The sequence below is a fragment of the Cygnus atratus genome, chromosome 5 (assembly GCF_013377495.2).
Source record: "Cygnus atratus isolate AKBS03 ecotype Queensland, Australia chromosome 5, CAtr_DNAZoo_HiC_assembly, whole genome shotgun sequence".
In the NCBI taxonomy this organism is placed as follows: Eukaryota; Metazoa; Chordata; class Aves; order Anseriformes; family Anatidae; genus Cygnus; species Cygnus atratus.
In genome coordinates, this window is record NC_066366.1 from 61,972,138 (window position 1) to 61,998,493 (window position 26,356).

Consider the following 26,356-nt stretch of genomic DNA (forward strand, 5'->3'; position numbering starts at 1 on the left):
GGAACAGGAGAGGTTTAGCATTTCTTCAAAAAAAGGTCTAATTTTCAATATCTACCGTTGGAAAATGCTGCTGGGTAATTGGAAGAAGAATGTGCCCGCCTTACTTAAAGTGCAACCTGCCTAGCCGTCTGCTCTGACAGCAGCAAATCCCGGATTGATTTGTGAATGTGATTAATTCAGCTAGGAGGACTGGATCAAGGGATCAGCTAGAGACAATATTTATACCCTACCTCCAGCTGTGAAAGTGCAGTTGTTTGCTTCAGAAGTACAAAACAAATTGTACAGCTGTGTTAGCGAAAGAATGAAAAAATAGATGTGCTCGCTCAGCAGCCCTTTTTCCTTAGATGTCCCCTTTCCAAGGACTGTAAGGACAGTCTAACATAAAGCCTCCTTTTCCTGGCTGTGAGGTGAAGCAGAGCACTGTCCTTTTAGAGAGCTTCTGCATCTTTATTCCCTGTGCCGGTGCCGCTGTTGGTCTCCTTGCTGCAGTTTAGTCACAAGATTGTGAAGTTCCTGGCTCCGTGACCTTGTCCATGTGGACTGGAGAGGCAGACGTGGAGCGTGAGTCAGCCACCCCTCCCTGCTCCTTGTGCCTGAGGTTGCTGATGGGAGCACTGCCGCCGTTCCTCAGCAGGAAAGCAGCGCAGGGCAGCGCCGAAGGCTTCTGAACAAGCAGGAGGCGTGGGTTTCTAGCGCTGGTAGGGTCTTGAGCTGATTTGGTAATGCAAATACAGCCGGGGAGATAAAAAGCAAGACTTTTAAAAGACTTTAGATGTAGACGAAGGCTTTTGGAAATCCTACTTAGTGTGATTTAAGTGTGTAAATACACCCTGGGCCTGAAGGTGCTGTGCTCAAGGCCACGTGGGATGCCTGTGGGAGGACAGAGAGACCAAAGTCTCCTGTGTCCCAAGCTGACTCTTTGTTCTCCCTCCCAAATTTTCAAGCGTGCTGCACATCTGGGACTGCAGGAGCTGCCTGGGGGAAGTGTGAGGTTCTGATAACCAGGCTGCGTCTTCTGGCTCCTTCATGAATCTTCCTGCTTTCGGGCAGAGGCAGTAATGACGTTGCATCTGGAGGAGCGAATGCCTCATTTGCCCCAGTGAGCAGCCGCCTGACTCCACCTGGGTGCAATCTTACCACCAGTGGTGACTGTGCTCTACTAAAACAATTAGCAGTGGAGTAATTTACAAAGGGGGATTTTGTTTGTTCTCATTACATGCCAGGTGTAATGCCATCTTAAAATTCCAAGCCTATGGTTTCAGCTTCTCCTTATTCAGGCTGAAATAGCTGCACTGGTTTATATTTGGACCAGAATTTAAAGCTATGGACTGAGGATGGGATTTTCAAAGTCATCACTGCTATAGCTAGGCTAATGCAGAATGTTTTGGAGATTTCCTCTCAATTTGTTAACAAGCAGTCAAATCCCAAAACATGTTAGAAAATAGTTCTTGGGAAAAAAGCAGTTATTGGTCCCTTTGCCCAGCCATGCACTGATGTTATGCCATGGGCTCTGAGTTGCACGGATAGCCGTTAACAGGAGCTCTCTAAAGCAAGAGTAAAACAAACCACCGTGTTGAAAGGGCATTTAGTATTTGGCCTATTAAAGGAAAAGTGTTGCCATCTGACAGTAAATGTTGGAGGGATTGAGGCCACAAGTGGGTTCCGTAATGAGACGTGGTGAGATGCCTGGCAGCACCTCTGTTTTGAAATTGAGCTTTATATGTAATTCTTTTTTCTCTTGAGGCCTACTTCCATATACAAAGGATTTTATAACATTAATTAATTTATGTGGTCACATACGTAATGGTAGAGTTTAATGAGCGATTCTAAAGAGTTAATTATCACAACAGGAAAGGAAGTTTGCCCAGGAAGGGAAGTTGGTGCACTCACAAGTCCAGGGACCTTTTCATCCTACTGATCAAAGATTGAGCAGTGAACCAGCATCCTACATCCTGATGTCTGTTGGCACATAAATGAGGTAAGTGAGAGCAGAAATCGTATACTTCTGCTTCTTCCCATGTGCACGTAAAAGGTGTGCAGAAACATGACCTCTGCCAGACTACATTAGAGGTACTTGGAGAGTCTCTTCTAAATTGTAGAGAAATAGTTATATTTTTCTCTCCTACATACCTGGTAAGTGAAGTTTAAATCTATTGAAGTCAGCACTGTTTCTGTTACTGAGTTCAATAGTATTAGATTCTTCTTCTGTAACTGTGAAGTGACTATTTTTCCAGAAATATTATTTGCGGCGTTGAAGAACACAGCTAACGCATGAATTACTACCATGATAATTCAGAGAAATTGCTCTGTAACTTTCCATCACAACTCTCTGTAGTCGTGACCTGCCAGAGTCTTCTTTCTTCAGTTAAATCTTCCTTGTGAACGGAGTGTAGCACACGGAATAGTGACTGATTATGTGACTGTTTTCTGGTAGCAGCAAACGCTTTAGAGGGATTTAAGACGAAGTGAACTGACACTGACATTTTCCCTTGGGATTCCAATCAGGATTAAACTCAGTGAGTCCAGACTAAGAGGAAAGTGCATTAAAAGCTATCGGCCACCTCCAGATCTCCACTGTCTTTCTTGTATTGTTTTTTGGGCTGTTTTATGATTTGTGCAAGGAAGAAGACTTGAGAAAGTTCAATCAGAGAAAATTCTGAGCAGGTAGTTGTGTGATTTGAGATCCCAAATAAATGTATGAAATGAGAAGTTATTAGGTCCTTTTCTACAGAATTTGCATTTCATTTTTTTATTACCCTAAAAGGACACTCTAATTCAAGAGCTCCTCCAGTGAACAAAAATCTTTGTGGTACAGAATTACTGCCTTCCATTTATCCTGACAATGTAATTGCAGATGAATGGTACGCAAGCATTAGAGGTAATAAAACGTTGCATTCCTTGAGGCAGAACCAGCGTTAATGGCAAATACAAATACGTGGCTGACACACCCTTTTATTTCTGGTACTACACGTCCCCATGAAAGCATTCTGTTGTACGTGAACCCAGAACATAATCAGCAACGTAGCAACGCTGCTGCTTATTCCGGTGCAGAACAGATAGTTTGTTTACCTCTCCTGCCCTTGTGCTTCAGCTGCTGTGGATCGTACATCCCAACCCCAAATCATCAGCATCCGTTGTGTCTGGAGTGCTGTGAAGGAAACCTCGCTGCTGCAGCGAGGTGCAGCTCTGTGTTCAAACAGCCGTGAGGCTGCTGGCAGCTCTGTGGTGGTGGGTCCGGGTGATCCCTGACACACGGCGGCTTGGCAGCATCCTGTGGGGTTCCTCTGGGCGTTTGTGTGTGCCCTGAAGCACACGTTCGTGTGTGATGGGTGAGCCCGCTGGCTTCTAGCGGGACTTGTGGTGAGCCAGATCTCCCTCATGGGCCATATTAAGAGACCTGGTGCCAAAGCATCTCTGGTTCTGCAGGACTTGGTCCCAGGGAGGCTCCAGGTATAACACTCGGAGCAGGTACCAGTGAAGGCCACGATATCCGGGCACCTTTTCAAGTAAATGGACGGATTAACCTGCAGCTGGAGACCAACACTCGATAGGTATAGCCGCATCTCCTCGCGTGCCCTCTGTTTCCTTACACCCCTCTGCCTTTCTTGTGCGAGTGACACCCCGGGCAGCCTGGGAAAAGCCTGAAACGAGGAGTTCACACACCGAGCGTGGTCGGGTCTCCCAGCAGAGCCCAGCCCTGGGGCAGCTGGCGGCCCCTCAGCCCTTTCTGTGGTCACTGGGTGGCCAGGAAGGCTGTGGGGTGCAGTGGGGACAGAACCTGGGGCTGCCCAGGCTGCTGGCTGCTGTGCCCCGCACTCCTGGTTCTTTTCTTTCCTGTGCATCTGCCTTTTTCTGGGGGTTACATCAAAGTTTTGTGGGTCCTGACGGTACTGCTCCTTGCACGGGAGTGGTTTGAGGATGAGGCTGCTTTATGGAGATCAACCTCGCGTCTGCAGCAGCTGACTTCCCGAAGACAGCTCCTTTGCTGCAGTGTCCCCTCTTACTGTGCTGGAGGAAACGAAGCTCCTGCTGATTGCTTGTTTTGGGACTCAGTTAATTGTGTGTAAAGCTTTTTGGCAAATGTCACCAGGAAATATTATTTACTATTTGGCTGCTGTTGGTTTTATGGGATTCATGACTTGCACAACGTGTCTGGAAGAAATGGTTGCAGGAATGCCTCCCAGGCTTGCTTTATTGCAAGGTATTCCTGCTTAAAACTGAAAGGACTTTTATATGAACCCGTGGAAGAAAATTATGTGAGGTTCTCCCCAAACTGTTTTCTCATCTCCTTGCTGTTTTCTTTCAAAATGCATTGATTGGATAGTAAGAGCTGGTCTTCCCCCTTTCCTGGGCATGAGTGGAGCCTGTTCCCAAGCATTTCATCCCAAGGCACGCCTGGCAACCTCCTTGTCTGCAGCCGTACCTCTGCTTGCTGGGTCCCGTCGGGGATGGCACCGCGTTTGTTGGCCCCTGGTGCTGCCTCATCCCTTTCCACCTGAAAAGCCTTGCCTCTACCTTTTGGTCAAATTCCATTTTCAAACTGAATGTTACTGCCGTTTCCTTGATCTTTGGTTTCGGTGTAGATATCAAGGACAGGACAGGAAAAAGAATAAAATAAAAATAAATAAAAAATAAATAAAAAGAAGAAAAAAAGAAGAAAGGAAAATAAAAAGAAAGAAAAGAAGAAAATAGAAAAAAAGGAAAGAGAAAATAAAAAAAGAAAAAAATGAGAAAAGGAAAGAAAGGAAAGGAAGAGAAAAGGAAAAGAAAGGAAAAGAAAATAGGAAAGGAAAAAGAATAAAATAAAAATAAATAAATAATAAATAAAAAGAAGAAAAAGAAAGGAAAATAAAAAGAAGGAAAAGAAGAAAGTAAAAAGAAAATAGAAAAGTATGAAAAAGAAAAAAACAAAGAAGAAGAAAGAAAAAGAAAAGAAAGGAAAAAAGGAAAGGAAATTAAAAGAAAATGGATAAAATATAAATAAATAGAAGAAAAAAAATAAAATGAAAAGAAAGAAGAAAATAAAAAGAAAAAAATAGAAAAGTAAGAAAAAACGAAAAGAAAGAAAAAACAAAAAAACGAAAAGAAAGAAAAAACAAAAAAAAGAAAGAAAAGAGAAGAGAGAAGAGAAGAGGAGAGGAGAGGAGAGGAGAGGAGAGGAAAGAGGAAGGGAAAGGAAAAGGACCGGACGCTGAGCGGCCCCAGCGCAGCCCGTGCCGCGGGAGTCCCGCCGGGGGGAGCCGCCGCCCTCCCGAGGCCCCGCCCCGGCCCCCGCCGCCCCGGCCGCTCCCGGCGGCCCCCGGCAGGTGTCGCTGTGCGCTCCGCGGGCGCTCTCCCGGCGGCGTCCGCTGGCGCCCGGCCCCGCGCGCGGCCCGGCCCGGCCCGTCCCGGCCCCGCCATGGCGTTCACGTTCGCGGCGTTCTGCTACATGCTGGCGCTGCTGCTCACCGCCGCCCTCATCTTCTTCGCCATCTGGCACGTGAGTGCGCCGCCCTCCTGCCCCCGGTACCGAGGGAGCGCGCCGTGGCCCTGCCGCCCGGGTGACGGCCGTGCCCCTTCTCTTCTTGCAGATCATCGCGTTTGACGAGCTGAAGACGGACTACAAGAACCCCATCGACCAGTGCAACACGCTCAACCCCGTAAGTGCAGCTCGGGGCGTCCGTACTGCGGGTAACGCGCTGTGCGCCCTGCCCCGAGCCGTGGGGCTGCCCCTCGGGCTGGGCGAGACCTGCCGGGTTCACCCGTAGGGAAACCAAGCCTCCCTGCCCGGTCCTTTATTTCCCACTGAATATTCTGACTGTTGTTGATCTGCCGGCGACCCTCCAGCCCTCGTACTAACGCTCTTTCAATCTGCTTTCCGCACTTTTCGGCACAAAGACAGTTGAAAAGGTCAAAAAGATTAAAAGAGTCAAAATTGCGTTAAAGGTGTGTACTGCTTCTCAGTTTAATGTTTTTTAATGCCACTTCCATTTTGTTAGGAACATCTGTAATACCCTTAAGGCGTTTTGTTTAGTGTGCCTGTCCATCTGCTTGTTACTTGTTCGTCGGGGTTTACAGCAGCTCCATGAATTTCCATACCTTGTGCAAAAACGATTTTGCTTGCAGTGAAGTGGGGAAAACTGTTACATGCCCGGTACGTACATCCTACGGGTTAACTTCAGACAGAAACGAATGGCACTTCCCAAGCAAGATTTATTAAAGCCCGAGATGACAGGAGGCCAGTCGTTTTTAAGCATTGGCTGGGGAAATTCTGCTCTTGCTTGAGGATTTCGGCGGGCACAAGGTGACAGGCCTTACCTTCACGTCTTTGTTTTATGTTCCAGGCTCAGGGATATGTCTTGGTGTCCTCTCTTGGATGCAACTCTGACGCTCCTCGGTTTGTGAAAAGCATTTGAGGCAAACTATTTGCTTGCATCTGTAACAGGCCGATAATAAAAGGGGAGCTTGTTAAAGAGCATATAGTTTGATAACACAGATTTATTTTTTCGCCCGTTTCTCCTGATTTTTGTTTTGGTTTGGCGTGCCCAGGCTGAAGCAGTGTGCCGGGGCAGCACAGCAGTGCGGCCTGGACTTCCTCCTCGTGCTTCGGAGAGTGAAGGAAATCATGCAAATGGAAAACGAATTTAAAGTAGCGGGGGGGTGTTTGTTAGGCACAAATTGACGGCGAGCGTTAAAGCGCGAGAGGGGGCGAGGAGGCGATAGGCAGCCGATGGCATCGCAGAGAGGACCGATGCCTGCAGAGCTGAGCATCTAACAGTTTCCCTTGCTTGGTCTGTTTTACAGTCATTTCTGCTACAGCGTGGGGGAAGGCAAATCCTCACTACATTTATGCATTATGATCTTGTCACAGACTCCCAAGTATTATAACGCGCATGTTTAAAGCAAATATTAACCTTCCGCTAACCCACGTGCATGTAGAGTTTATTGATACAACAGCTTGGTGAGTTGAAAACGTTACGTAAATGGGTACTGGCTGCTCTCCTGACAGTAGGTCAGCTGCTGAAAGTGAAGTTAACATCCAGGCTCTTGAAGGCACCTGGTAAATGGTCACTGGATGAACGCACCGAGGTGGTGCTTTTCTGTAAAAAGAATCAAAAATCCCGGTAGGAATTGATACCTCAGAGAAAGATTAGCCCGAAATAGCAGCTGCTTAGTGTGTTGTTGATGTCCTCTCTTCTGTGCTCCCGCTACAGTAGTATCTTTTCTCAGCAGAGAGGTGCCTTCCTCCCTCACGCCGGTGATAGAAATCACGCTCGAATACAATTCAGTCAGTTTTCCTTTAGGACAGGCAGGGAGGCTGAAATGTGGTAGGCTTGCAAGACAGGCATTCTGCTGTGGGAGTCGGCTATAATAAACAAGATAAAGACGAATATGTTTTGAGATGTGTAATGAAATAAACTGCAGGTGTCAGACCTGGTAAATCTGTCCCAGCAGGCTGCCAAATGCATTGTTTTGGGTAGGGCTCTTGTTGTTGTTGTTCTGCTTTAAAAAATTGCCAAGTTGTAAATGGTAAGTATACCAAGAAGGATTTGGACAAAATATTTACCTGAAACCTTTCCTTTATGACAGCTTATTTTCGTTGATGTTGATGCAAGTTTGCTTTGTTTGATACTTTTTGCTTCCAGAAGCAGAATGTAGTAGCAGAGTGGGTGGCGAGAATGTCTGTTTGTTGGTGGGTTTTAGGTTTCTAGGAATCTATTTTTGGGCTTTAAAAGAAGTGTCCGGCTAGAGAGAATGAAAAAAATACAAAACACGGATAAAATGATGCAGCCATCCTACCGAGTAGTCGTACTACACAAAAAAAGAGGGGCAGAGTGCGTTGTGTGTGTGTATGCGGGCCACACGTGTGCATACACAGGGTTTAAAGCTCTGAGGTAGAAATGCAGAGTTTTCCACAAGGAGATGTTGTAGCGATCCTGAGGTGAGAAGCCAAAAGCTTCCAGATCTGCTTCCTTCTGAATTGTGTAATGAAAGAGTGAATGGTACCACTTCAGGGTGACTTGTTTTAGAAAGTTTTAGTCTTGTCGTGGGTGTGAGTTTTTGCTGGCTCTTTGCATGCATTTAATCTACGGATCTCTCCATATGACCCCCGTTAATAACACTAACCCCAGCTGGCATTTCATGCTTTCTGTGACCTCACAGTAATCGATAACTAGCTCTGCGGCCTTCTGCTGGAAAGCATGACGCTATCAAGCATGCACATCAGGTACTTGTGAAGGAGGGCGAAGCTGGCTCCTACGCCCTGAGCCCCCTGCATAGCTGGGGCTGTTCCCTCCCGCGCTGCAGGCAGCGCAGCGCTCGTGCCCGTGCACGCCGATGTGCACAGCAGCCGTGCTGCCGGTTCGGTGCGGTATGGCTCTGCCGAGGGCACCACGTCTTGGCAGTAGTTCCGATCCGCACAGTCACGTATGTGCGAATATCAAATCAAAACTGGAAAGTAGGAAAGCCCAAAACATCTTTTTGCCAATCGACCGTTGTATGGAGCATGTTTCCTGGTGATATTTCTCTGTTGCATGAGAAGAAATATCTCAGCGATCTCTTGTGTTATAAAGGTCACATATAAAGCAAGGAATCTGTTAACAGTGCAGTTAAGTTAATAGAAGCAATAAAGATTTCTTTATCTGAGCATTTCATTCTATAAAATTTCCTTCTCGGTTTATGATTACCAGGTGAAAACAGCAAGGCACATGCTGCTAGTTGCTCTTTTCACTTTCTGCAGTCTTGAGCTTGTTAGTGTTTGTTTTAAGTAATATTTTTTAAGCAATAGCTTACCTCCAAAATAGATTAAACAGCACACGTTTTGCTTTGAATAATCAAAAAGTCTAACTCATCTTTTTCTCTTCCAGCTTGTACTTCCAGAGTACCTCATCCATGCATTCTTCTGTGTTATGTTTCTCTGTGCAGCAGAGTGGCTTACACTGGGTCTCAATATGCCTTTGTTGGCTTATCATATTTGGAGGTAATATTGACGAGTCTGGTATCTCTGTACTCATGGTAATTGTACCTCATTCTCCTGTTGCAGCGCTTCCTGTTGAGTGTCCTGTGTCTTTGGCAAATGAAGATGCTTTTTGATAAGCTAGCGAGAAAGTTTACGTCATGGCTATAAAATAAGAACCATCGCTTTGCTTTCTCTATCACTTTTTTTTAAATTATTTTTATTCTCTTGTGCTGTGCAAGAGCTGTGCTGTGCACATTAATGGTGGCTGACACGTTGGGGTGTGCTAACGCTGCGTATTCGTGGTGTGGACGAGCAGTAGGAGTGGCAATCCTGCCTTCCTCCTACCAGTGAGACGCGAGCACCGCCTTTCCCTCTGCTGTGCAGCTGCGCAGGGAACTGCCGGAGGGAGCGGATCTGCTCGAAACATAGCCCAGTAGAACAGTTTTCACTGCCTGGCTTCCCTGTGCTAGTCCTGGCACCAGGAGGAGTTGGAGGGGTAGGACTGCTGGTTTTGCAAGGAGCCTGCTTTACGCGGCATTTGTAGGGTCGTTTTGCATTGACCTGTGCGAGTAGTCCTTCAGCGTGGTCCCAGCATGCATTTTATAACGAGCAGAGGCTGTAGGTTACACAGGGTTACACCGCGGTCTCTTCTCCATCTCTTTAAACCCTTTCATAAGGAATCCCATCCCAGATTTATAAAGTGGTCATATTTCCTTTCGGTGTACCAGAGTTCAGCCAGGTTTACGGCCGAGATAAGCTCTCATAGCCCCATCTGTAAAAGCTCTTTGATAGCCGTGCTTATTTTGGGGCTCCCAAAGCTGCTCTTGCAGTTGGCAGCCTCCTGTGTGGAGCTGATGGACCCGGCTGGGCTGCTGAGCGGGGGGATTCCCGGTCTGGTTCTGCGGTGGGCAGGGGGCAGGTGCCCATGTCTCCCATCACCGGTGCCAGCAAACTGATTGTGTGTCGCTTCCAGGTACATGAGCAGACCCGTGATGAGCGGCCCTGGTCTGTACGATCCTACGACCATCATGAATGCAGACATTTTAGCCTATTGCCAGAAAGAAGGATGGTGCAAATTAGCATTCTACCTTCTATCTTTTTTTTACTACTTATATGGGTAAGTTTTTTCCTCTATCCTCCATCTAATTGTTAGTCTGTAATTTTTTGGTTGGGCTCAGTGCTGAAGAGAAATTTGTACATGGGAAAATATCTAATACCAACTTCCCTGAAAAAAAGAAGAAAGTAGAAGAAGTCCACAGTTGCCATGCGTTGTTTTAAAGCACAAGTCTTAATTTGGTCAGAATTACTAATACGAATCTCCGGGTTACTGTGATGGGAGGCTTGGAAGTTCCCGGCCTTCCTTCTGTTAGCACAGCTGAATGACCCCCTGCCCCGTATGCTCGTTAAGAATTTGGAACAATAGTAATTCTCAATTGCGCAGGTATTTTACTGTGATATTTCTCGAAGTTAAAGGTAGAAGAGTCATTTCAAGAGTAAAAGGGGTGGGAGCCACAAAAGCTAGTGCCACCTCCTTGTACCTTCTCCCACTTCTTTCAAGCCAAAAGCCAGAACCGGCTTCCAGCCTGTATTAACTGAGTTTTTACAGGACTCCCCGTTACAGCGTCTCTTGGTCCAGAGACATCTGGCTGTTGCCTGTTTGTGTCACCCTTTACAATGCCCCTCACGTGTTTGTGACTTCGTGTAAAATTAAAATGTTTGGTCGCAACCCACATACCTCGCACAGATTTGTTCCTTGGGAGAGCACTTAAGACTGTATAATTAAATGTTTTTCAAAATAATGCACCTGAATATTTTTATCTTATTTTCTTTCCAGCATGATTTATGTTCTGGTGAGCTCTTAAGAAGACATTCAGCAAGCTTTGTTCCATTTAAGTGCATGCAAAAGCCATGAAACATGGATTATTTACAACTGAGACCGTCTCACCAAGATTAAATATGGAATCTGATGATTGCATTTGCATTAGAAAACAATGACTCCCCTATTTTTAAAATATTTCCACATTTTATACTTGTGGAAAGACTGTTTTCTTATATTTTACTGGGACACTGAAATTAAAGAATTACGTGTACATTAGTCTAAAGATTACTGGGTTTTGAAAAGTTTTGACTTTGCACTCCATAAGGAACAGCCTTCGAGCAGGCGTTTGTCACTGAGCAGCCGTAGTGCGCTGGGTTCTTTGGGCTGGGCTTCGTGGACTCGCGATGAGTGTTACCTGTAGGGGATGTCAGTCTCAAGAGATGAATTCATGGGCACAATTGCAGAAACGGTAGTTCTATTTTTCTTTCTTTTCTCTTTTTTTTTTCCCCTATCTGGTTAATCTTTCCCTGTATATGCATGGTTCAGAGACTCCTGTATTTTCACTGAACACTAGCCTTGTTTTAATCACAAGCATTTGTCATTGTGATAGGAAATGTTGAATTGTCCACAAAGGAGTTAATTTAGATTTTTTTTTTAAAGTCTGTGCACAGACACTAAGAACAAATTTATTAACAAATGGACAAACCTACATTTATCATGTTCAATGGTGAAAATACTCCTGGGCTTAAGAGTAATACTACAGACCTTTTCAAAGGAGAAAGTGAGATTGTGAAACTGCCCTGCTGTTCCTTAGTGCAATAAATAAAAAAGTCTCAAATTCAGAAATACTTATTTTCAGTTGTTTTGGTGCCTTGTTTTATTTTTAAATTGAACAGATACTTGGTGTATTCATCTGTTTTACGATGAATAATCGCATTACCTTTTAGAAACGGAATACAGAATTGAGTTTTGTCTGGAAAATGGAAGCTCTGATTTCCTGCTTGTTTTATTTTTTTATTTTCTGTGGGTCTGCAGATAAACAGTGAGTGGGGCTGGGGAAGATGTTTCAGGTAAACTGGTAATACCACATTGTAAATTGTCATTGTGAACAGCTAACTAATTTAGGAGTTATAATTAGGAATCTTTTCCATTTATTTGTTTGGGAGAAAAACAAAATAGTTTCCCAGTTTTAGTAAAAAACATTTTTGTATAAATGGTTTACTTGTTCCCTTTGTCTCTCAGGTGTTAGATGTAATAGAAAACTGTAAGAATGGCTTAGAGCAGAAATCTGTATAGTCCAGTACTGATGTGTGGGGTAGTAGGAAAATGTGTTTGGAAACTTGCGTGTTGCAGATGTCCTGAGCTAGAGGTTTGGCATCTTAAACAGCCCTTGAACTATTTTCTGTTAATTTAGTTGCTTTAGGGGCAATTTTATAGCGCAGGATGAAGAGGCCCCAAAAGGCAGAGTTCTGTAATGGAATGACTGTAAGTTTAAAAAACAAAACCAAACCACCAAACAGACAAACAACAGATCAACCAATTAAAAACCAAATACCTTGCTAAAAATTTTATGTTAATTTCATTTGGTGCCTGCAAGTTCTTGTTTTTGAGGCATAATGAAAATTTCGCCTTTTGTATCTTATGCCAGGCATGATCTAACTAGACTTTTGTCAGGTCACCTTTCAGAGCAGGGAAGTCTTATTTCATCTCTTGCCTGGAGGGCCTTCCACAGCCTTGTGATTGTCCTTTTTTTCCCCATTTCCAAACCGGAGGAGACCAGAACTGTTGGCATCGCACAAGCTTTGGGTGCCATGGGGATTTCGAGTGGCAGTTTCCTGCTCTCTGCTTCTGGTTTCCTCTCTTTTTATAATGCAGTGCAGGCAGGGATTAGGTGTCAGCTCTGAGACCTTGTAAGTCTCTGTCTTGTGATAATAGATACTTGACAGCTTGTTACTGTGTATATAAAATCATTTTTAAGTTTCTTCTTTGCATTTATTGAAACTTAATTTCCCATGCTTTAGCATTGCCAGATTTTCTTTTTATCGTCCCTTAACTTTTGCAACAGTGGCAGGTTTCATCTCATTCCTGTGTTTTCCCCCATCATCTGAGTATGTTCAAAGACAGAGGTTCCAACTCGTGCATCTCTGAAGCTCTGATGAGTCCCTGTTCACCTGAAACTGCTTGTTACTGGTCTGTGATACCCTCCTACCAGTTGTTGACAAGAGAATTCTCTTCCTTATATAATAACAATTTTGAACTTTTAGCTAAAGGATTTCTGAATGACTTTTTGGAAATTCATGAATATCGTTCCTGTTGGATCATCCTCATTTTCCCGCTGCATAGCTCCATCAGAAACTGCTGTTATGATGATGCTGTTATGATGACTTGAGCCTGCATAACCCTTCCTTGGGTATGTTTGTTTATTTGTTACTTGAAGTGAGTTTATGGCTGGCTCACAGCCCCCAGCTCCCTGTGGCCTTCTAAAAGAGACCATAACTCCCTTGGTACCCGGGTGAGTTAAGCTGGAATAAACAACACAGAATTTACTGAGTTCAAACTGGTAGCTTCTCTTGAAAAACACATCTAGCCATGGAATGGCTTTATCCATATTAAGCAAAATGTCTGCAAACACTTGCACTGTCCTGGGGCTGAGTCCCCAGCCCCTTGTGTTGCATCAGTGCGATGCCTTCAGAGGGAATTTTACTCACCCTTTGAAAGCCAGGGCTTCGGTAGTGCAGAGCTATGACCCAGTGCACTCAGCTGCATAGAAGAAAATCATTTCTCCAGTAATAACAAAACATAACAAGGCTTTACACATCTACTTTGCAAGTGTGTACATATAATCCGGAACAGAGGAATCCAAAAGTGAAAACAGGAGAGTTAATTTGCTGGTGCAGATCCACTGGACAACTTGAACTTACAGCTAACTCTGGGAACAAAAGGCTTAGTTTGTCTTGGCGCTGCGTATAAGTACATGAGAACTAAAGGATTTAAATAATCTCACTAAAAGACCTTCTAAACAGTTGAAAACATTGGAGGGAAAGGTTGGAAATCAAAGTCTCATGAGAATATGGCAAAGCGAGCTGCCAAATAAAGCATCCTTCAGAGAAGGCTGTTTAGAAGATGTTTTTTTAGCACTTTTATTTTTTAAAAGATCAGTGTGTGCTGGCAGAAATCCGGCTTCTGGTTTGTACGAAAGTTACCTGTACCCAGGGATGCAAGCCACAGATCTCGGTTTTACCTGCGTGGTCCCTGTGAAAGGAACTGCTGCATGCAGAAAAGCACATACGATGGCTACCCAAACTACTTGGTATTTCACAATCAAAATGTGGATCTGGTATTTGTTTCTTGGAGTGCCACACGGCAAAAGATTAGGGAGAAAATAAGTAACATCTCTCTCCCCGTCAGCAACTTTCCTGCTAAGCCACCTTGAAAAATAACTTGTTTTTCTGATTTCTGTTTGAGCATTGGGAAGCAGTGTCAGGGAAAGAACAATGAACATTTTAAGGAAATTACTCTCTCGGTGCTTCCAAGCTGTGGAAAGAAACAGTTCCTGTTGTCTGCCTGAGGAGCAGAGAAGAGTGACAGTAAGAGCTAATTAAACACAGCCGATAGAAATCACCTTTAACTACATGGCAGCATTTAAAAAAGTTGTCACAGCCACACATTTTACAGTTAATCACACAGTTCTACTTCAACTCAAAACAGGTGGTGTGGCACCAGCTCCCAGCATAACTTGAACAGTTACTGAAACATTGTCAGAATACACCACAAACCTCAGCCTCCCTGGGGGCTGCAGCTGGGGGCTACAAGGTAACCCTCAGAGCAGGACAGCAGCACCATCGGGGTGTGCTGACACTGGGTCAGCAGGGAAGAAAGCAGGGCCTGGCAGGGCTTACAGAAATCGTGACAAAGAAACAGGAGATGTGGTTACAGAAGGGTCAGGATGCTGCTTCCCAGAGAAGAGCTGCACAGCAGCTGCAGCCCAGCAGCAACAGTTCCTCTAACCCCACTGCTTTGTCTAACGATGAAAGGAGCCACAGGGGCACAGCGTGGGTGATGCAGGCCTTCTTCCCAGAGCCAACACTTACCTCACAGAGTGCCAGAGGGCACCTGAGCACTGCAGCGGATCACCAGCACTTCCTCAGAACAGGACACAGCTAGTTTAAATGTTTTCTTCAGGAGTCTACTCAATTTCTCTGGTCTTTGAGTGGATCTAGTTAAAGATGACTGAGGTAGCCTATAGCAGGCATGTTTCTGGGAGACTTGCTCTAGCCTACAGAGGATTATACATGTACTTTTTGACTTTTTTTTTGTTTAAAGAGTTGTGTTATTGCTGTGTGTTTTGCCTCCCTTCCATTTGGTAACCACACTGGAGCAGCCCCGGGATGTCACAACAGCCCACGTACCAGGTCAGTGGCAGCCGGTGTGCCGTCTCTACCAGCTGATGCCAAACATGAGACAGTCTGGGTATAAACCACTTCTGCAGTGAAAAGCAGCTCGTTAGGCACTCCAGCCACCAGCACAACACTAACAAACACAAACACACCTTCGTGCATTTTTAAGGCAATGATTATTGAAGAGCACCGAACAGATGAAGAGGCTGCACGTCCCGTGGGATTTCCGCCCCAAGCCCGTTGGGCACACATCTGAAGGTGAGCAGCTGTGTCACTCGGGCAGTGGCGATGAGCAGTTAAAGGTCAGGAGTGAGGTGCCTCGTGCAGGTGTCTGCCACAGCCACGCAGACACAGAGGTGCACCATGCCAGTATTACTTTATCGCGATACTGATCTGAAGACTGTGTCCTTTCTTGCCAAATGTGCAGCTACGTTCTCTCGAAAGTCATGGATATAATTGTATTGCTGAAAAAGCACAACCAGATTTGCAGTAAGTGCTGTGTACTTTTGAAACAGGCACTACCCATTTTACAAAGCTGTTTGATTCCCCAGAATCAAAGCAGCACCCCGCAGCCTGTTTAGTTCTTTTTGTGCTTACTCCAAATCCTTTGGAATTCTTCACCATCAGATTAGAGAGATCTTAGCTCAGATCCTACAGGTTGCCTTAAAAGACGTGTGAATGCAAGGCAACTCTAAACATAGTCGTTGATAGGTGGGAGCCTCACGTTATAACTCAGAGCTGCTTTACGTGGGTCAGAAGAGTATTGTGCTCTCCACAGTGAGCCCGTGATGCAGAACACTGACTTTGGCCAGTAATAACTAAGCATGAGTTTGTGCTAAGCACTCTTAGGTCAGCCCATACGTCATTCGGAGTACTAACACACAGATGTTCCAAATGAAATAAAAGCATCAGTCAGTGGCTGGAGGACCAGCCACCCAACCTAGTGCCTCTGAAAGAGTCACATTACAGTATCCGTTTGTGTCCCCCCCCTCCTTCGAGCAGGGATGCAAGCTGCTCCCTGTCTGCCCTCATGGTCTGTGGAAAACATTTTCAAATAGTTCAGACAAGAGTTGGCTTCCGAAGAGGCCTAGAGCTGGCAGAAATAGGCTTCTTGAGAACAACTGCTTCTTGGAAACTATTCTTATAAACTGATTAAACGTCAGCTTGTATAGGTACTTCCATTGATACAAGTAGCTAAAATCCCCACCAAAACAAGGAAAAGAAAAATTGTTCAGCAGCTTAGACCTCCCACCAGGTAGGTGTTAACACTAATGCTAGGGGTACTTCTTTAAAGAAGACTGCTAGGGTATTGATGTGACAGCTGCAGAAGACAAACATCTGCTGGGTTAGAAAAATGCAGGAGAACAAGGCAGGAAAATTAAGCAGATGTCCAACCTATGAGGAGAATAGGGACACCAGAAAAAGGAACAATGGCTCAGCAAGCCGTAAGCAGGGCTAAGGACAAAAAAGCAACAAGTTATTAGTGATGGTGAAGAGTAGACAGGCAGGACAGCTGCTGAATTCAGTGCAGGCAGACCATGACGGCATTGGCATGAAAGCCAAACACCAGAAGCAGCTCAAAACCCAGGAGAGCAGCAGGGACACCAGCTGTGGAACACCTCAAAGACAGAGGGATCCCTTTGTAAAGTGAAGGGGAGAACTGCCCGAACTCTCCACTCATGTTTTGACACATCTATTACCTGCTGTGGCCTCGTTACCTTAACTGTCTGTATTGCCCCAGATCCTCTTAAGTTTCTGAGGCTGTCTATGGCTTGCTGAGGTGCCAGTGCGTCCGAAAGCTGAAGCAGGAGGCATGCAGCTACTGTAAGAGAAAGGTATATACGCATGTATTCTACTCAGCACCACACCACTTTTGCTCAGCAATGGGTTTACACCATGAACACCACTTTAGGAAAAAGTCCCATCAGGCCAGGGTTCACGGATCTGCTGGACCTTTTACCAAATACTGTTTGATGGCACTGGCCCCATCTGCTGCCGCTGCTCCTTCAGACAGGGCTGCCTCGTGGGAATGGGTGTGCAAAGCGGGTTTGTTAATCAGGCATTGAGGGGGGAAGGCAGCTACTTACTGAGACATGAGCGTCCAAGGCCACCATAACAGCTGAAAGAGTAAAGAATGTTAGGCTGTAACTGGCTGTAGTACACTGCGACACCCAGAGCCCCCTCAGCATGCGAGTGTAAGATACAGTTCTTGCCTTAATATAATCAAGAGGATCAGTGGTACAAGAACGTCAGAACTGCTACTATTTACAAGGCTAACTCCCACCTATTCTTCAGACCTTCGTTTATTACTGTCCTTTTTTTTTTTTTTTTTTTTTTAAGATAATATGCAATTTTAAAGTTCCCCTTCATTCTTAGTAATAGTCCCAAAGGCATAGGAAAACAGAAAAAGGCATCAAGAAGAACAAATCTCAATGTTCTTTAAATCCTCCTCCAGATTAAGGCTTCAATAACAGTTGTGAGCTAATGACAGCAGCAGGCTTGTGCACCAGCAGGAAGCCCAGGATGCTCAGTGGATGCCTGCCTGGGGAGCTGTCAGCAGGATCTTTCAGGGAACATGGATCCAGGAAAGCTCTTTCCCTCTATCCTGAGCTCGGCTACAAATGCTGAAGGATACAGCTTTAAAACAGTTTTGTGCAATTTAGGAGAGAATTTTGCACTGCTAGAACCCACCAAGCCTCTGGTAAACAGCCCAGGGCTCCACTATCCTCTGCCATCTGCTTCAGTTTGCAGCTCTTATTGTATAGCTGATATCCAGTGAAGCTAGCAGCAAGGAGTCACATGGGGCCACTCGACACACATTTTAAAACACTTGTGGGACAGAGCAACAGAAAGTGGGAGATGCAGATCTCACAGAGGCCAAGTTAGCTTACATGACACAAGAAGCTTTTATAGCTTGAACTAACCCTAAAGAAAGCAGTTGTTATTTGACAGGACTCTTGTTTCAGCTGGTCAAGTAGGAATGTGCAGTGAAAGGAAGGCAACTAGAACCTACTGTATAATTGTCTTCTGTTTGCTTTCCAGGCAGCTTCTGAGCTCTTCCAGAATTTTGCAGCACTCGGCAACGTCAGGAGCGTCCCCGTCCAGAATAGGATAGTGGTGCACACAGATCCCATGCTGTTGGTAGGCGTCTATAAGGTTTGGTACTCGGTATTTTAGGAGTTCTCCTCTGGTACAAAGCACAAATATATCCTGTGTCCCATAGTTCTTTAGTTCATCTGCCAACAGATTAAGACACTTGCAAATAAACAAAAGCCTATCAAGCTTAAGGATAAACAAATAAGCTACTTGGTACTAATCCCCTTGTTTAATCTTCAAAGTTCAGACAGTAGAAGTTACCACTTTTGCTTTAAGCAGCGTTTACTTCCATCAAGTCCTGCCTATGTTTGCCTTCAGGTAACCCATCTGTGAGAGAAATTCCCACAGTTCAGAGGCAGCCTTGAGACAAGCCTCACTAGAAATCACGTCACCACTCTAAACAGTCCTGTCAACTACTGCTAGCTTAAACATGATTCTGTCCCATCTCCAGCTACAATTGTCCAAACAGGATTTTCTTGCTATTAGTCTCTGCTCTACTAGTCATTACAGTTGACTACTACCACAAGTTCTTACACAATCTCACTTTTCTCTGGGAAGATAACATCATGGCATGTACAGGGACATTATAACATCCACTGTAAGAACACAAATAAGGCACCACTACTTCTCAGTCAAGCTGTGTTTCAAATACACAGCATCTGGATCCTTGTGCCCAAGTTAGATAAAGAAGCAACTTCAGCAGTTTCCAGGCTAAGTCAAACCTCTAGCCTGTAAGGAATAACTTGTGCTTTCAGTTTACCCACAGGTTGTTCTTACCCATTCCATTGTAATGAGAGGCACTTATGCACTGGCCAGAAGACTCACCGATATCTTTCTGAAGATTCCTTCTAACATCCTTAAACTTGCAACCTAAAATACATTACGAATGATGATTATGACCCCAGGTAAGTGACATGTACGAAATGGCTGCTACAACCAAAAGAACAGAAAACAGACACCAAAGAAAACAACAAAGCCACGCTACCAATGACAGTCCTTAGTTTTGCAAATGGATCACTAGTGCAGAAGACAGTTTAAACACCTTCATCTGCTTAACACTGCAATATAGTCATATTTTTAAAACTGCCCAAGGTTTTAAACTGTTGTGCATCTTCCAGATAAAAAGCTTGGGATATTAAAATCAGGGTAGAGGTGGAGAAAAAAAAAAGAGGAAAAACACCCCCCCCCGCCCCCAAACTCATAAATAGAAGGACCGGATAGGGATAACTGCAGAGTTTTATGTTGTCTAGTAGGAAAATAAGTTCTGAACCATTCTGTAACATCAGGAATCTCACTGAAAATCCTCCTTCTAGTTTAATAATCAACATATCACAATATCGATTTTTTAAACTCAAGGCATGCTACTAAGGCTTTTTTGCAACCCCTACAGAACTCTACCCTATAAAACTCACAGCTATTGTTTGGTTTGTGAAAGGTAATTGCTTAAAGTATTTGCACTGTGTCTTTTGTCTCTCTCCCCTCCTCAGAAGATTGTTTATCTCTGGAAACATCTGAGAACATGAGAGCAAAATCCTGCAGAAGAGCTCTATTGGCAGGGCCATGACTGGAGGCTACTCAGGCAGCTTAACATGGAAATGCAGCTGTTTTCAGCATATAAATTTGCTTGCGTTCAAGTGTTAGTGGGATTCTCATCAGCACTGGACATCACCGCTCATCAACGCTGCTCATCAGCAAACAATAGTGCAACCCAGACACTCAGGGAGGGTGGTACAGAAGTGTCAGTGCAGCAAATAAGTGTAATTTAAGGCAGTTATAAAGGAATTGTTTATTAGAGCAGTCTTGTTTCACTTATGTTGCTGCTCATTATAAGTAGTGAAAATATTTGGCTTTTTAACCATACTGATAGTGGAAGATAGACATCTTATCACTCCGCTAGACAACACTGCATTAAGACATCCTCTAAATTGGCCTTGTTATTTTTAAACACTTATTCCAGTCATCCATTGCAAAATAAGTCACTACCAAATAAACTGAATGCAGAATTTAAGGGTACAGAGCATTACGCCTCTTCAGCTTCAAACACGCCTGCAAATCCAGTAAATGCTTCTTACCTGGAAGGGAACACACTCCCAGGAGCTTAGAAGAGTAGACAGGAGACAAAGACAACCTATCAGGAAACAAAAAAACAGGCAATCAGAAGAGAACATTTTGGTTACTTGAAGAGAGATAACTCGCCACCAGACGCTCATTTTCTGTGGGACCATGAGAAGTTAGCATCTCGATAGCGCTGTAAGAACAAAACAGAGCGCAGTCCAGCAGCTACAAGTCCTCACGGACAGTTTTCAGCGGGAACTTCCTACAACACCAAGCGAAGGAACCCGGTCCCCTCTGCCCTAACAGACCCCCAGAGGCCGCCTGGCGCTGACCAGACCCCTCCCGGCCCCGCCGCCCCTGCCCCGGGGTCGCTGCCGGTCCCGCTGCGGCTCTTGTGAGGCTCCCCCCGGGCCGCGCAGCGGGAGCCGGCCACAGGCACCCCCAGCGCCTCACGGGGAGCGGCCGCTCCCTCACCAGGACACCGCCAGCGGCGCCCGCTCCTCCTCGGCGGCCTCTTCGTCCGAGGAGTCCCAAGGTCCAGCCTGCATAGCGCCGGCGTGGCTGCGGCAGGGCATAAACGAGGACCTCACCCAGGGTCCAGCCCCTCCGCCCCCAGCATGGCCCCACCCCCCAGCCCCTGCCTCACCGCCCACAAAATGGCGGCGCTGCCCGCCCACAAAATGGCGGCGCTCCCTCACCACCGCCCCTTGGAGCTCTTCCCGCCCACCCGCCGGCACCTCATTGGCTCTCTATTCCCGCGCTTCTTCTAGCGGAGCTCCGACTTTCTCGCGAGGAGCAGCGCGCTGATTGGCGGGCGGCGCTGGAGAGCTGAGCTGATTGGCTAGGGACCGAGAGGCGGGAAGAGGGGGCTCGGGGCTGACGTGGTGTGCGGCAGAGGGAGCCCTGGGGGGCGAAGGGTGAGGTGGCTGTCGTGTACCCCTTCCCGTGGCCGTCTCCGGCGTCGGCTTTCTGACAGAAAAAGGGGCTGGGACGTGCCCTGCTTCCATGTGGCTGCTGCCCTGGCCACCCGGGAGGCCGTTCTGGGGGAAAAAGGGGTCCCAGCACTTCCCGTTCGTCCAAGCCTGGAGGTTTCTAGAGCTTTCTAGAAGGAAGCAGTGTTTGCTCTTTTGAACTAAGAACCCAACGTCAGATATCCTCGTGGCAGTTTGACCTGTAGGGCCTTGGGCTGGCCAGACCTCACCGATGTGCTGTTAGGAAAGAAAGTTGCAGTGCGTGCTCCTGTGAGATCTGCTGCTGAAACACTTGGACTTGGGGCAACCCTGATGTGTCCATGTCTTATCCTTAACACGTTCCACTTCTCTAGTGTGTAAATGATAATTTGAAGAGCTTGCTGTTGCCCATACTGAAGGCGTTTTGGCAGTCCTGTTTTTGCAGTGTTTCAGCAAATGATTTAGGATTGTAGGCCCATTAATTAGCAGGAAAAATGCCTGTTGGCAGTGATTAATTTTGTTTTAGACAATGGTGTTGAAGCCATTTCACAGTCTATGCTTAGATATGTGTAGACCTGTGTTGTGAAGGGGCCAGACCTGAATAGTGATTTTTAGGTCTTGAACAATTTCAAAGATGATAATTACAGTCAAAAGAAAGACTGTGTCCAGGCTCCCTGAGTGGTTTGAGTTTGGTTTGATTCTCAACAGGGCCAGAGCAAGCCCTCCAGCTGTGGAGTTGTTAGATTTTAGTTCTGCATTAGCAACCTTAGTTCCACAGCCTGGGGATGTTAATGAAACCTGTCAGAGAAGGACTGCAGAAACAACTCGCTTGGTATGGCAGGATTTGGGGGAGGCTTAGGGAATGAAGAAAAGGATGATGAGAGGATCAAGTAGAGGACCGGTTCATTGAAACAGAGAATTTGATAGCACATGTACAAAAATTGCATTAGTGCACATAATGGAGAAATAAAACAATGCAGATGTGGAGGTTGCTGACTAAGATGAGAAATGGGAAGAAATACAGCCTAAGAAGTGAGGCAACACGAGAAGAGCCAGCCACTGTAGCTGCAAACATCATTCTAACTTCTCGGCAACTGTGTGAAAGAACAGGTATGTTGTTTGCTTCTATTCACCATCTTTTTGCTCTGTTCCCCTTAGAGACTATTTGTAACACTCGTACTGTTTTGATATAAGTGTGAAGTTCTCCATATGTTTTCCATTGCTTTTACCTATTCCTATGAAAAGTGTTGCAGATTTTAACTCTGAGTATTGTATGGAAGCAGTGACGTGAGACTGATAAATGTAAAAAAAAAAAATTGCAGCAATGCTAATGGTCCTGGTTGTTTTCTGAGAAGGTCAGAGGAATTCTTTGGGGTTTGGGTACTTTCACGTGGTAGAAATCAGTATAGCATTGCATGAAACCTGAAATGGTAATAACAGGTGGCAATGCCAATGAGTCTGCAAGATGTGGGGACAGAGCTTGGGTCTGTTGTGGCAGAACTGAACAGGTATAGTATGCGAGTGTGAAACCTGGAGCAAGTGTGGGAAGGAAAGATTAAAAACAAACCTTGAGGAGATCCCCTGAGATTCCTTATTACCCTGGGCGTTTTGCAACAGTAAATGGTAACTATGATGTTTATTAGCTGACTACTTGTTAGGGCTGTTTGTGTGTTTTTAAATTAAGCTGTTTCCCAGAACATCAAGTTGTAGTGTGCTAAAACATCTAAATCATCTTTTTTTTGTGATATATTTTATAGGAATGACTAACAGATGTTGGTCTGCCAAAAAAAAGTGTCCTTTTGGCATATGAAATGGAACTCATCAGCATCGAGGCTTTACCTTCTGGAAATTTTTGCCAGTTTCTAGGACTGGAGGTCTGTGCAAAGTGAAGAAAAATATTCATGGGCATAGGCTGAAATACAGCGCTTGGAGGATTTAGTCTTTGCTCACTTTCAGGTAGGGATTTTATCTTCCCTGTGTTGAGCAATACCAGATATACAACGGGCATGTAATAATACTCAAAGTAAACAGGTTTTCTTTGCAAGCACGGAAAATACCAAGGTATGGCAGTTGGTAAAGGTAAAGGTGTTGGTATTTTTGTGGTTCTGTTTGCCCTCATTCATATATTAATCTTTTGTGCCAGGTATTGCAATGTCTATGTGTTGTCTCTATAGGTAAAATTCACACCAATTGTTTCTGAAGACAGGTTCAAGTGTTGTTTTTTTTTTTGTAGTCTACATGAGTTGCATTATCCCAAGGTCTCATTATTATTGCATTATATATTCCTGATGTTCTTTAAGTTTTGAGGAAAAAAAACTTAACAAGAACCAATAAGGATCTGAGTGGTAAGTTTGTGGCTGCTCAGGGGTTTGCTTGTTTGTTTATTGTGAGAATAATGCTCACATTACGTGACATAACACTTGTGCCTCTGATGCAGCAGTAAGTACCTTCCTAGAGATATAAAAATGATGTGCAGTGGGTAGATGGTCAGTGAGATTTTCCAAGGAGTCCTATGTCCTAGGCTGTAAATACATGTACGTAGGATGGGTTTGTGGTCTGGCAGCAAAATGTGTATACAAAATTTGTAATGTAAGAAAATGGTGGATGAAAATCCAGGCGGGTCTGGTGGGTTAGCTGGGAATTTTCTCATGGACCCCATCACAACTGCTGTGAAAGCAATTCTCTACAGGTCTGTTTGGGTTTCAGGTCGTTTTCATGTCTCATTTCTCAGCAAACAGGCTCCTGAGGGCCAGCTGGCTTTTAGAAGTTACTCTGGTTTAAATAGACACCTGGCTTTCAAGTCTGTGCAGCAAAGCAAAGACAAAGTGACGGTGCCCTGAATTTATAGCCTGTCATATGGGTGAAGTGTGAACATTCAGAATGGCAGAGAAACATGGTTAAACCTGACCTGGCCTTGTTGTCCTTGGGTCAGGGGATGAGCACATATCCCTGGGGACACTGGAGGGGTTCATAAATGTCTCTTGTCTGCTCTTCTGTGCTCAGGTTTCCCAGACAAAATAAATGATTGATGTGCTTCAGGTAAAAGTCTGGGAGCGAACTAGTATGAATTGAGGGGACAGTCAGGACTGGAGGGAAAAAAGGAGTGAGGGAACGTGGTGGTATATGGTCTTAGCACTTACCGTGTTCAAAGATAAACCTTTAACAAACAAGTTATGTTCTTTCTCTGCAAGGAGCTGAAACGAGGTCTGGAATGGCCAAAACATCAAAATAATTTTTGTTGGTAAGACCTTTGGAAACTGATTATTCCAAGCAACTGCATGCAATGCCAAAGACTTGTTAGTCACCTCTCGTTTCATGTATCAGTTTCTGGAAGCTGTGTTTTAGCAGAAGTAATTAATACATGCAGTGTTCCAAGAGATGCACTGTCATGTCTTTGGGAGCATTCCACTGGTGATATCACCAGAAGATCCCATGGGGCATCATTTCAATTTTTTGTATTGGTTTTGGAGGTTTAAAAAAAATAGGTGGAACAATTTCAGCATTTTGAAGCATCTTTTTTTTTCCCCTTGATTTTACATGTTATGTTTGCTGAAAGCTGACCACCACTACGTTGCAAGTCTTACATTGCACCTCACAATGAGGAAATAAAAGGAAAATTCTTAATGCATGAGATAAAATTGTGCAATGTTTGGAGAAACAGTCCTAACTTGAGACACAAAAGAAAATTTAGAATTGCGAGCACAATTTTGGGAGATTCTGTATGTTTTCCACATCATTACTTAGTTCTCTAGCTATGCTCGACTATGTTTTGTTAGGATTTTATTCTCAATCTGTGCCAACAAAACACTTACAGATAGACATACATCTGAATGGTGATTGTCCAGTGGTGACTGGCTCCAAGCCAACGTGTTTGCTGAAGGCAGATTCTTTGCAAGATATGTTATTTCAAAAATATTGAGCAACTACCCTCCTACTCCCAATTTTTTGAGGGAACTTTTTTCCTGCATGTGCCTGCGGTTTCTCGCTGCTTTCCATCACAACCCAGATAGCTCCGTGGCAGCCAGCTGGCAGGAAGCATGGGGCTCCTTGACTGGCTCTCCTCTCTCGGTGAGGCTGCAGCCCCCTGACTGCTCCTGGAGCTCCGAGCGAAGACGCCCTGCCGACTGAGAGCAGTTGTTGGCTTGGGAAGTGCCTCACTTGTGAGTATGGTGTGTAGTGTGCTGCCGTGGCCATAGAACTGGATTTATAGGGTATTTTGCCAGGGTAGTACCATGGAGTTAGGAGCTGAAAGAAAGACAGGGGGTTAAGCTCTTTCTAGCCCTATAAATCCTGCTTGTCTATTGAATTAAAACCAGAACTGAGGCTTGGCTCTGAAGCTGGTGATAAAGAACAGTGTTGCAGGGTAACTGCTGAGGGCACAGGTAAATAAAATACTTTCTCTGCAGTTTTCTGATGGTTACTGTGGACTGCCAGTGGAGATACCTTCTGCTTTTCTAGGCAGGCTGCAGCCCTTGCTTTTGTTGAGACTAATGACATAAGTGTCACTAGGATCAGGATATTTTTACTTGCAGTCTTCGTGGCAAATCCCTGTTTATTCTGGAATGAAACGTGAAGTCTTTTAGAGATACAGAAAAGCTCAAGTGATGTTTGGAGTAGAGGATTGTCTATCCTGTGCAGTTGACGTGAAATGGTGTGTATTTTTGTTCTGCCCTTCTTTTACTGCAGTTCTCTCCTACTTTTTTTTTTGTTGTTTTTTACAGTTTGTGTTAAATACATAAAAATTGTACCAAGTGTGGTAAAGAAAGCTTCCATAGTTAAAAAAAAAAAACAGGGGGAAAGAAGAATTTCAGTTTCTATCACTTTTTTCCTGCAGTGTCTGTTTACAACCTTGAAGAATTTATTGTAACAGAAGTGATTATTTAAAAGCAAAATCTTCCCCACTGTATGATTCACTTTGTGTTTCACATTGAAATCGCCTGTTTAATTGCACGAAAACTAAAAATAATTTTAATTGAGATTTTAACACGGCGTGGTTTGATTAGTGTTTGAATATATGAGCCCTACTAGGAGACGAGTAATAACAGCATTTATGGGCAACAATAGAGCAGAGGAGACTGCAACGATTTTATGTTACTGCTCC

General features: G+C 44.8%; 2 protein-coding genes and 3 long non-coding RNA genes across 13 annotated transcripts in view; 3 read left to right on the forward strand and 2 right to left on the reverse strand.

Annotated features, from left to right (window-relative positions):
- The first annotated feature begins 586 nt into the window (after window positions 1-586).
- On the forward strand, window positions 587-2,741 carry LOC118250287 (uncharacterized). The gene is made up of 3 exons (XR_004779407.2): window positions 587-698; window positions 1,851-1,978; window positions 2,235-2,741. It is a non-coding gene; the product is annotated as an uncharacterized LOC118250287 (long non-coding RNA).
- A 2,570-nt stretch (window positions 2,742-5,311) lies between these two features.
- Window positions 5,312-11,609, forward strand: CNIH1 (cornichon family AMPA receptor auxiliary protein 1). The gene is made up of 5 exons (XM_035551301.2): window positions 5,312-5,479; window positions 5,571-5,639; window positions 8,847-8,959; window positions 9,912-10,055; window positions 10,773-11,609. The coding sequence occupies exons 1-5, from the start codon at window positions 5,399-5,401 to the stop codon at window positions 10,798-10,800; spliced, it is 435 nt and encodes a 144-aa protein (XP_035407194.1). The 5' UTR covers window positions 5,312-5,398; the 3' UTR covers window positions 10,801-11,609.
- LOC118250300 (uncharacterized) lies at window positions 5,757-8,894 on the reverse strand. 2 transcript variants are annotated; one of them, XR_004779408.2, is made up of 3 exons: window positions 8,773-8,894; window positions 7,118-7,345; window positions 5,757-6,415 (listed from the first exon to the last, which is right to left on the reverse strand). It is a non-coding gene; the product is annotated as an uncharacterized LOC118250300 (long non-coding RNA). The 2 variants fall into 2 exon arrangements; XR_004779409.2 differs by lacking the exon at window positions 8,773-8,894 and adding an exon at window positions 7,547-8,500.
- Window positions 11,610-12,297: 688 nt separating the features above from the next.
- On the reverse strand, window positions 12,298-20,952 carry CDKN3 (cyclin dependent kinase inhibitor 3). The gene is made up of 7 exons (XM_035551300.2): window positions 20,780-20,952; window positions 20,323-20,378; window positions 19,076-19,120; window positions 18,168-18,390; window positions 17,242-17,273; window positions 16,873-16,976; window positions 12,298-15,618 (listed from the first exon to the last, which is right to left on the reverse strand). Exons 1-7 carry the CDS (start codon window positions 20,878-20,880, stop codon window positions 15,532-15,534), a joined length of 648 nt encoding a protein of 215 aa, XP_035407193.1. The 5' UTR covers window positions 20,881-20,952; the 3' UTR covers window positions 12,298-15,531.
- A 4,303-nt stretch (window positions 20,953-25,255) lies between these two features.
- Window positions 25,256-26,356, forward strand: part of LOC118250339 (uncharacterized) — a 108,474-nt gene continuing 107,373 nt past the window's right edge. For all 8 annotated transcript variants that reach the window (XR_004779420.2, XR_004779425.2, XR_004779421.2 and 5 more), the window contains exon 1: window positions 25,256-25,415. This is a non-coding gene — a long non-coding RNA (uncharacterized LOC118250339). The remainder of the gene's footprint in view (window positions 25,416-26,356) is intronic.